Source organism: Coregonus clupeaformis, chromosome 15, assembly GCF_020615455.1.
Source record: "Coregonus clupeaformis isolate EN_2021a chromosome 15, ASM2061545v1, whole genome shotgun sequence".
NCBI lineage: Eukaryota > Metazoa > Chordata > Actinopteri > Salmoniformes > Salmonidae > Coregonus > Coregonus clupeaformis.
In genome coordinates this window covers 43,138,262-43,149,269 of record NC_059206.1, presented here as the reverse complement: position 1 = coordinate 43,149,269, position 11,008 = coordinate 43,138,262, and the positions used below count along the sequence as shown (strand labels likewise).

Here is an 11,008-nt window from a genome sequence, read left to right as displayed (position 1 = left end):
CCTACGGTGCGCGTCGCCAGCCCGGCCCGGCCTGTTCCTGCCCCTCGCACCAAGCCTATGGTGCGCGTCGCCAGCCCGGCCCGGCCTGTTCCTGCTCCCCGCACCAAGCCAATGGTGCGCGTCGCCAGCCCGGCCCGGCCTGTTCCTGCTCCCCGCACCAAGCCAATGGTGCGCGTCGTCAGCCCGGCCCGGCCTGTTCCTGCTCCCCGCACCAAGCTAATGGTGCGCGTCGCCAGCCCGGCCCGGCCTGTTCCTGCTCCCCGCACCAAGCTAATGGTGCGCGTCGCCAGCCCGGCCAGGCCTGTTCCTGCTCCCCGCACCAAGCTAATGGTGCGCGTCGCCAGCACGGCCCGGCCTGTTCCTGCTCCCCGCACCAAACTAATGGTGCGCGTCGCCAGCCCGGCCTGTTCCTGCTCCCCGCACCAAGCTAATGGTGCGCGTCGCCAGCCCGGCCCGGCCTGTCCCTGCTCCCCGCACCAAGCTAATGGTGCGCGTCGCCAGCCCGGCCGGCCTGTTCCTGCCCCTCGCACCAAGCCTACGGTGCGCGTCGCCAGCCCGGCCCGGCCTGTTCCTGCCACTCGCACCAAGCCAGGGGTGCGAGTCGCCAGCCCGGTACGGCCCGTTCCTGCTCCACGCACCAAGCCAGGGGTGCGCATCGTCAGCCCGGTCCGGCCCGTTGCTGCTCCACGCACCAAGCCAGGGGTGCGCGTCGTCAGTCCGGCACAACCCGTGCCTGGGTCACCGGTGCCTGGTCAGGTACCGGTCAGCTGCTCCACACCGGAGCCTAAGCAATCCGCTCCTACGATGTCCAGTCCAGCTCCAGCCAGCGGGGCCAGACCGGACCAGGGGCGCTACGGGGGGATGGTTGGAGGGTGGTGGTCAAGCCCAGAGCCGGAACCGCCTCCGAGGAGGAATGCCCACCCAGCCCTCCCCTGTTTGGTTTATGTTTAGGCGCGGTCGCAGTCCGCGCCTTTGGGGGGGGGGGTACTGTCACACCCTGGTTCTGGGGACTCTATATGTTGAGCCAGGGTGTGTAGATTCTATGTGTTTGTGTTCTGTGTTGATATTCTAGTTGTTGAATTTCTATGTTGGCCGGAGTGGTTCTCAATCAGAGGCAACGAGTGTCAGCTGTTGCTGGTTGTCTCTGATTGGGAACCACATTTAGACAGGCTGTTTTCCCACAGTAGTTGTGGGATCTGTTTCCGTGTTGGTTGTGTTAGACCTAGGACGTCACGTTATCGTTTGTTGTTTTGTTGTTCGTGTAAGCATTTAATAAAGAAGTATGTTTGCAGTCCACGCTGCGCCTTGGTCCTCCTCCTTCGACGATCGTGACACAGAGACAAAGTGGAGTCGCCATTCAACGGCTCAGACACAAGACGTATGTGTTAGGGACTCCAGACAAACACGGATTACAAAGAAAAAAAAACAGCCACGTCGCGGACACCAACGTCTTGCTCCCGGACAAGCTAAACACCTTCTTCGCCCGCTTTGAGGATAACACAGTGCCACCGACGAGGGCCGCTCCTCAGGACTCTGAGCTCTCGTTCTCATTGGCCGACATGAGTAAGACATTTAAGTGTATTAACCCTCGCAGGGCTGCCAGACCAGACGACATCCCTAGCCTCGTCCTCAGAGCATGCGCAGACCAGCTGGCTGGAGTGTTTACAGATATATTCAATCTCTCCCTATCCCAGTCTGCTGTCCCCACTTGCTTCAAGATGTCCACCATTTTTCCTGTACCCAAGAAAGCGAAGGTAACTAAACTAAATGACTATTGCCTCGTAGCATTCACTTCTGTCATCATGAAGTGTTTTGAGAGGCTAGTTAAGGATCATATCACCTCCACCTTACCCAACACCCTAGGCCCACTGCAATTTGCATACCGCCCCAATAGATCCACGGATGACGCAATCGCCATCGTACTGCACACTGCCCTATCCCATCTGGACAAGAAGAATACCTATGTAGTAATGTTGTTCATTGACTACAGCTCAGTCTTCAACTCCATAGTACACTCCAAGCTCATCATTATGCTCGGGCCCTGGGTCTGAACCCCGCCCTGTGCAACGGAATCCTGGGCTTCCTGAGGGGCCGTCCCCAGTTGGTGAAGGTAGGCAACAACACCTCCACTACTCTGATACTCAACAAAGGAGTCCCACAAGGGTGCGTGCTCAGCCCCCTCCTGTATTCCCTGTTCACCCATGACTGCGTGGCCAAGCACACCTTCAACTCAATCATCAAGTTTGCAGACGACACAACAGTGGTAGGCCTGATTACAACAACGACGAGACAGCCTACAGGGAGGAGGTGAGGGCCCTTGCAGAGTGGGGCTAGGAAAATAACTTCTCCCTCAATGTCAACAAAATGAAGGAGCTGATCGTGGACTTCAGGAGACAGCACATCGACAGGGCCACAGTGGAGAAGGTGAAAAGCTTAAAGTTCCGTACACATCAGCGTACACATCAAAGATAATCTGAAATGGTCCACCCACACAGACAATGTGGTGAAGAAGGCACAACAGCGCCTCTTCTGAAGAAATTTGTCTTGGCCTCTAAGACCCTCACAAACTTTACAGATGCACCATTGAGAGCGTCCTGTCCAGCTGTATCATCGCCTGGTATGGCAACTGCACCGTCCACAACCGCAGGGCTCTCCAGAGGGTGGTGTGGTCTGCCCAACACATCACCGGGGGCACACTGCCTGCCCTCCAGGAATCTACAGCACCCGTTGTCACAGGAAGGCCAAGAAGATCATCAAGGACCTCAGCCACCCGAGCCATGGCCTGTTCACCCCGCTATTATCCAGAAAGCGAGGTCAGTACAGGTGCATCAAAGCTGGGACCGAGATACTGAAAAACAGCTGCTATCTCAAGGCCAACAGACTGTTAAATAGCCATCACTAGCCGGCCTTCACCCAGTACCCTGCCCTGAACTTAGTCACTGTCACTAGCAGGATACCACCCGGTTACTCAACCCTGCACCTTCGAGGCTGCTGCACTTGTGGTCCTTTGTAGCTCAATTGGTAGAGCATGGCGCTTGTAACGCCAGGGTAGTGAGTTTGATCCCCGGGACCACCCATACGTAAAAATGTATGCACGCATGACTGTAAGTCGCTTTGGATAAAAGCGTCTGCTAAATGGCATATTATTATATTATTACATAGACATGGAACACTGGTCAGTTTAATAATGGAACACTGGTCACTTTAACAATGTTTACATACGGTTTTATCCATTTCATATGTATATACTATATTCTAATCAAGGCCATCCTATTCAGCTATTGCTGTACATATACTATTCTATCCTGTGTATTCTTCAGATATACTACATACAATACCGGTCCAAAGTTTTCTTTATTTTTACTATTTTCTACATTGTAGAATAATAGTGAAGACATCAAAACTATGAAATAACACATATGGAATCATGTAGTAACCAAAAAAGTGTTAAACAAATCAAAATATATTTTATATTTGAGATTCTTTAAATAGCCACCCTTTGCCTTGATGACAGCTTTGCACACTCTTGGCATTCTCTCAACCAGCTTCACCTGGAATGCTTTTCCAACAGTCTTGAAGGAGCACCCACATATGCTGAGCACTTGTTGGCTGCTTTTCCTTCACTCTGCCGTCCGACTCATCCCAAACCATCTCAATTGAGTTGAGGTCGGGGGATTGTGGAGGCCAGGTCATCTGATGCAGCACTCCATCACTCTCCTTCTTGGTAAAATAGCCCTTACACAGCCTGGAGGTGCGTTGGGTCATTGTCTTGTTGAAAAACAAATGATAGTCCCACTATGCACAAACCAGATGGGATGGATTATCACTGCAGAATGCTGTGGTAGCCATGCTGGTTAAGTGTCACAGACAGTGTCACCAGCAGACAGTGTCACCAGCAAAGCACCCCCACACCATAACACCTCCTCCTCCATGCTTTACGGTGGGAAATACACATTCAGAGATCATGCGTTCACCCAAAGTCTCACAAAGACACAGCGGTTGGAACCAAAAATCTACAATTTGGACAAATTTCCACCGTTCCACTGTTTCTTGGCCCAAGCAAGTCTCTTCTTATTATTGGTGTCCTTTAGTAGTGGTTTCTTTGCAGCAAGTCGACCATGAAGGCCAGATTCACACAGTCTCCTCTGAACAGTTGATGTTGAGATGTGTCTGTCACTTGAACTCTGTGAAGCATTTATTTGGGCTGCAATTTCTGAGGCTGGTAACTCTAAGCCAGTTTCGTCATAGCGCTTGATGGTTTTTGCGACTGCACTTGAAGAAACTTTAAAAGATCTTGACATTTTCCGTATTGACTGACATTCATGCCTTAAAGTAATGATGGACTGTCATTTCTCTTAGCTTATTTGAACTGTTCTTGCCATAATATGGACTTGGTCTTTTACCAAATAGGGCTACCTTCTGTATAACCCCCCTACCTTGTCACAACACAACTGACTGGCTCAAACGCATTAAGAAGGAAAGAAATTCCACAAATTAACTTTTAAGAAGGCACACCTGTTAATTGAAATATATTCCAGGTGACTACCTCATGAAGCTGGTTGAGAGAATGCCAAGAGTGTGCAAAGCTGTCATCAAGGCAAAGGGTGGCTATTTGAAGAATCTCAAATATAACATATTTTCTTATTAGTTTAACACTTTTTTTGGTTACTACATGATTCCATATGTGTTATTTCATAGTTTTGATGTCTTCACTATTATTCTACAATGTAGAAAATAGTAAAAATTAAGAAAAACCCTTCAATGAGTAGGTGTTCTAAAACTTTTGACCGGTAGTGTATTCTATCCACATACTGTCCATAATGTCTATACATCCCATCACATATATACACTACATTACCAAAAGTATGTGGACACCTGCTCGTCAAACATCTCATTCCAAAATCATGGGCGTTAATATGGAGTTGTTCCCCCCTTTGCTGCTATAACAGCCTCCACTCTTCTGGGAAGGCTTTCCATTAGATGTTGGAACATTGGAACATCCAATTCATCCCTAAGGTGTTCGATGGGGTTGAGATCAGGGCTCTGTGCAGCCCAGTCAAGTTCTTCCACATCGATCTCGACAAACCATTTCTGTATGGACCTCGCTTTGTGCACGGGGGCATTGTCATGCTGAAACAGGAAAGGGCCTTCCCCAAACTGTTGCCACAATGTTGGAAGCACAGAATCATCTAGAATGTCATTGTATGCTGTAGTGTTAAGATTTCCCTTCACTGGAACTAAGGGGCCTAGCCCGAATCATGAAAAACAGCCCCAGACCATTATTCCTTCTCCACCAAACTTTACAGTTGACACTATGCATTGGAGCAGGTAGCGTTCTCCTGGCATCCGCTAAACCCAGATTTGTTAGTCGGACTGTCAGATGGTGAAGCGTGATTCATCACTCCAGTGAACGCATTTCCAAGTGAGCTTTACACCACTCCAGCTGACACTTGGCATTGCGCATGGTGATCTTGGGCTTGTGTGCGGATGCTCGGCCATGGAAACCAAATTTCATGAAGCTCCCGACGAACAGTTATTGTGCTGACGTTGCTTCCAGAGGCAGTTTGGAACTCGGTAGTGAGTGTTGCAACCGAGGACAGACGATTTTGATGTGCTACGAGCTTCAGCCCTCGGTGGTCCCGTTTTGTGCGCTTCTGTGGCCTACCACTTCGCGGCTGAGCCGTTGTTGCTCCTAGACGTTTCCACTTCACAATAACAGCACTTACAGTTGACCGGGGAAGCTCCAGCAGGGCAGAAATTTGACAAACTGACTTGTTGGAAAGGTGGCATCCTATGATGGTGACACGTTGAGGTCACTGAGCTCTTCAGTAAGGCCATTCTACTGCCAATGTTTTTCTTTGGAGATTGCATGGCTGTGTGCTCGATTTTATACACCTGTCAGCAACGGGTGTGGCTGAAATAGCTGAATCCACTAATATACTTTTGTATATATAGTTTATATATTTATACTCCGGACTCCGACATTGCTCATCCTAATATTTATATATTTCTTAATTCCATTCTTTTACTTTTAGATTTGTGTGTATTGTTGTGTATTTTTAGATATTACTGCACTGTTGGAGCTAGGAACACAAGCATTTCGCTACACCCGCAATAACATCTGCTAAATATGTGTATGCGACCAATAAACTTTTATTTTATTTGAGCAGCTCTGAGGGAGAAGATGAACGATGAGCATAAACTTCACATCAGGTATAGGTTTACATACCTTCTTGTCAATGTATAGGTGTGTTGCGTGTTAATATACATATTTCTTCTGTGTTTTTCAGGCAAAAAATGCTTACGTGGGCAACGTTTCCCTTAACCCCAAATTACCTATTTTATTCAGTTATAGTAACACCCCTCCTTTGCTTCGCTTCCTACTTTTCCCAGGGGTCAGCTTTTTTACTTGTTTATCTGGAAAGGAAGAATTCTTGAGTGGAAGGCTCCACAACACCTGAGCTTTGTAGTGTTGTCACTTCAATGAAGCCATTTGCATGGTTCAGACCATTGAGTGGTGTTTTTTTTTATTTCAGCATAGAGAGAAAAGACAATATCAATATTTAATAAAAGTAAAAAGGAAGTTATGTCTTCAGTGTTCTTTTGTAACATGTTTAATAGTAGGCCTATATCATTACATAGGCTAATCATTACCCATGTGACTGAGTTGACAGCCTATTAGTAATACCGCATATATGGCCTTAATAACCATGTTTAAAAACGATCAAGTTTGTTTCTGTTCCAAGTACGACCCCTTTCATTGAGTTGGATTTATGATAGTAAGTAAGATTCTGGTAAGTATGACCTAACGGTTACTTGTGATTTCCTTTGTCACTGTTCCTCATGTAACACACGCACACATACCGTTTCTGCCGTTACATCCTGTGAACTCTGCCCCTCTGATCTCTTTCCTCTCCTCCCCAGTTAAGACCGAGCCTATGAGCTCCAGTGAGACTGACTAACACAGGCAGCAGCACTGGACAGCCATGCAGGCAATTCTCCAAGGAATCATATTTTATGCAGTGCTGGAGCTGAAAAGGACATTCAAACTAATCCTTTGTTGCTGCATTGAATAATGAAATGACCATGCAATCTGATATCTTGTGCTTTCTGTCCATAAAAAAACAAAAACATGTATTGTCCTACAGTAAATTCTCTATGAAGCATGAGGAAGGGATCCTGCAGGTTGTCCTACAGGAAAATGGCTCTGAAAATCCTATGGGACTTTTTTTGTAAGGGAACCTACAATTAAAAAGTGAAAAATACACACAAACTTTATAGCAACATAACCCATGGTAATATTGTTTTACGTAATTTATGGCTAAGATTTATAGTTCCCCCCACACAATAAATCAATGTCTCAATGCTTTGCTAAAGCATCACACCTGCTCTACCCCCCGCTTCTCCTTTATACGCAGTCTACCTAGAAAAGTATGATCACTTACGATAAAATCAGACATTATTTTTATCATAATCTACTCGGTGAAAGAATGGTTTACACTTTAAACACGAGCAATAAACGCAAGGGATTAAGATTTAAATGAACTGAAATGCAAATCAAAGCCATGTATACTACAGAAGTATACTGCCACTTAGTGATTGAATTCAGAATTACAACTCATCCGGAAAAAAAAGACTCTGAATAAATATATAGGGGGATTTAACGATAGGACAGCGTATTGGCGTTTGTGTTACATTGTTATTTGTCCGTGTCTCCGCAAATTTGGTCGAGGTTACATTAGCTAATCGGCCAGCTAGCTAACTATTGGGAGTTGCGAAACATTGAAATTGGCTTAATCAACTGACAAAATCATTTTAGTATGCACCGAAGACGGGTAATAGGATTACGCCACCCGTTGTCGTGCTCTTTTATGACAACCTATAACGTTAGCTAGCTATTGTTGTTGTGGTGTTGCTGGCTAACTAAACTTGGGAAGCTGCTAGCTATGGCTAACTAAACTTGGGAAGCTGCTAGCTATGTAACGTTATTGTTACAGCTTTTGAGTTTTTGTTGAAGTAAATTAGAATTATAGTAAGTCTCCATACGGAGGGAGGTCATGGTGACTCGTAAACAGAAAAAGATTATAAGATACGTGGAAGATGGCAGTTTAACGAAGCTGAAGTCCTACTTTCGAAAACACTCCGACCTCGACGTCAACTTCTCCCAGGGGAAAAAGCGCAGGACTCCCCTGCACCTGGCCTGCTCGCTCGGTGATGACGCCATCCTCCGGCTTTTGTTGAAGTATGGAGCCGACATCCTTCAGAAAGACAAGAAAGGGGACACGCCCCTACACATTGCTGCTAACAAGGCTCTGAAACATGGCAAAAAAGGTGAAGGTCTGCCAGTATTACTAAAAACAAAAATATGTAGCTAGGATAATAACACGCCTTCTAACCTTGTTCTTTTTTATCCCCTTTTATCATGTAGTATATGATGACTTCGTCGTGCCCCTTCAAAAGAGTTGCCCAGATGCCATGGTTGCACCAAATAATGCAGGAATTACACCTCAGGACCTACTGCAATGGATGACATTTGAGAAGGTATGAATGTCTCTGCCATATGCATGTGTAATAGTTTTTTTTAGGACAGAGCTAGGACATGGTTGTATTGTGTGTACATACTTGAGCACTGTTTCTGATGCTACTTTTCTCCCAAAGACTGCACCGAGGGGGAAGTCTTCAAAAGCGACAGATGCTGAGAAAGAGTGGCAAGAGAAGCTCTTTGGGGAATGCCAGGATGAGTTTTTTGAAACCTTTGGACAATATGATGGTAATATTTCACTCTTGAATAATGTGATTAAATAATTGTACATTTGTCATATTGATGTTTTTAAATTTTTTTGGCAGATGATTTATTTGCGGAAGATACCGATGAGGAGGACTTTCAAGACTGGGCAGATAGAATTAGACATGAGTATGTCACTAAACAGCATGCAGAGGCTCAAAGACTGGCATCCTCAGGTTCTCATGGGAAGAGGAAGAAAGGTGCGGATGAGGAGGAGCGGGCTAACAGAGAGCTGCATGAGAGGCTACAGAGGGAGCATGACGAGTACCTGGCACGTGCCGCACGGAAAGAGGAGGAGACGCGTCAGGGGAAGAAGCGGCGCTACGAGGAGCGATGTGCAGATACCTTCAGCACTGACACTGCAGCAGCGGCCACCACAAAACTGAGTTATCGGGACATCCCCTGGCCGGCACCGAAGGGCTCAATTGAGGAGATGGTGGAGGTGATGCTGCATGGTGCAGACAGGAAAGACATGCCAGTGTTCCGTAAACTCCTCAGGCGCCAGCAGACCGTTTGGCACCCCGATAGGTTTGCCCAGCGCTGTGGGGCCCGGCTGGAGGAGGGAGACAAGCAGAGGATCCTGGACACTGTCACTGCTCTCTCACAGGAGCTCAATAGACTGGCTCAGAGCCTCAGGTGACAAAGTCAGACTGGAAAGGACCTGAGATATGAGATGTTGAACATTCGGTCATTTAGCCACTCATGGTCCTGTTCATGCAGGGCAGTGGTTATGTTTCAAGTTGTGGTCAGTTGTTTTGATCTGTCAAAACAAATTTCCACTTGAAGCACCTAATTTCTTGGATAAACTTGGCTGAGCTTCTTATATGGTAACTCAATCTTGTCACCATGCCAATGTGTTGAGTGAATGCCATATTTCTCAGAGTGCTGTATTGTGTTGTGAACTTCTCGGCACTAGGACTTGATGGAAGAGATGATGTTGCTGGAGAGAATAAGTGTTTGCCTTGTTTAATTTCTCAAATTAATTGAAAATAAATAACCTGTGATTTCTTGATCACATAAGTATTGCTTGAATCAATACTTGGAGGAAGCACATTTGGCAGCAAACCGCCATGAATCTTTATGAACACCTCTTAGGGGTGCAACATTTATCCATTATTGGCAAAGGTTCTGCCAAGTTGGTTAGGGATCATTGATGGACACTGGACATCAACCTTCATGTTATGCCACTGATTTTCAAGCTGTCAGAACTGACAATATTTGTATCCACAAATAAATGTTGAAACAAGTTGTGTACAGCCTGTGTATAGACAAAATTGTAGATAACATCCAATACCAATATTTAGTGAACACTTAAACACTTACGCAAATGGTTTACATTAGTTTGTAAGTGCTACTAGCATCATTAATAATATGATCGTGTCATGGTAACCCTGCAGAAAAAATGAGAAAAGACACTTGTTATTATGATGTTGTCATGAACCTGGCCCGCCTTATTCAGACAAGTTCAGCATGTTACCCAACTGAAAAAATGATGAAGCTATTTGAGTTAAGGATTGGGAGGGGATCAAAAGGACCACGATGACACAAACTGCACAATACACTCTACCCTCTAAGGCAGAGTGCTGATGAGATCAAAGTGGGTCAGATTTTTATTTATTTTTAAGATCACAGTAAGTAAACAGTTTGATGGAGAAACATTTGACTTGATTTTAAAATGAGAAACCATTGGACAGCATTTATGAACCTACCACCACCTAAAATCCTCATACAGGCCTACACACACAAAGAAAGGGCAGATGGTCCACCCGAATTTGAATGATGGAACTGAATAAATGAAAGGATGCCCTAGTTGCCAGATTCGGTACAAAATCCCAAATGTAAATTATAGCTGTAGGGCGTATTCGTCCTCCGTATAGGCTATCAGAAAAGTGAAAATGTATTGAGAAAAAATGCAGCACATTCAAATGAATTAATGAATCTACAATTCTCTGTGTTTTTGGAAATGTTATAGAAAAATATCTTGACTGTACTAGGCCTGATGGCTTTGTTTATTTATCTCTTGACACAAGGACTCATAGCCAATGAATCATAGGCTTTATTGAGAATAATGTAGTATTTTCGTATTGGTAATTTTGCATTCAAAAAGTGGATTATTATTTGAGTGTATAGACTGTGGGTTTAGGCCATACTCTACCTTTATACATTTTGATAATAGCAGTCTATACTCTAGTGTCAAATCTAAATTGGGGGACTAAAATAAAG

At 45.5% G+C, this 11,008-nt stretch overlaps 1 protein-coding gene across 1 annotated transcript; it reads left to right on the top strand.

Moving 5' to 3' along the window:
• The first annotated feature begins 7,711 nt into the window (after positions 1-7,711).
• Positions 7,712-10,008, top strand: LOC121582399 (NF-kappa-B inhibitor-like protein 1). Its single transcript, XM_041898151.1, has 4 exons — positions 7,712-8,331; positions 8,429-8,541; positions 8,659-8,770; positions 8,848-10,008. Exons 1-4 carry the CDS (start codon positions 8,058-8,060, stop codon positions 9,423-9,425), a joined length of 1,077 nt encoding a protein of 358 aa, XP_041754085.1. The 5' UTR covers positions 7,712-8,057; the 3' UTR covers positions 9,426-10,008.
• Positions 10,009-11,008: the final 1,000 nt, after the last annotated feature.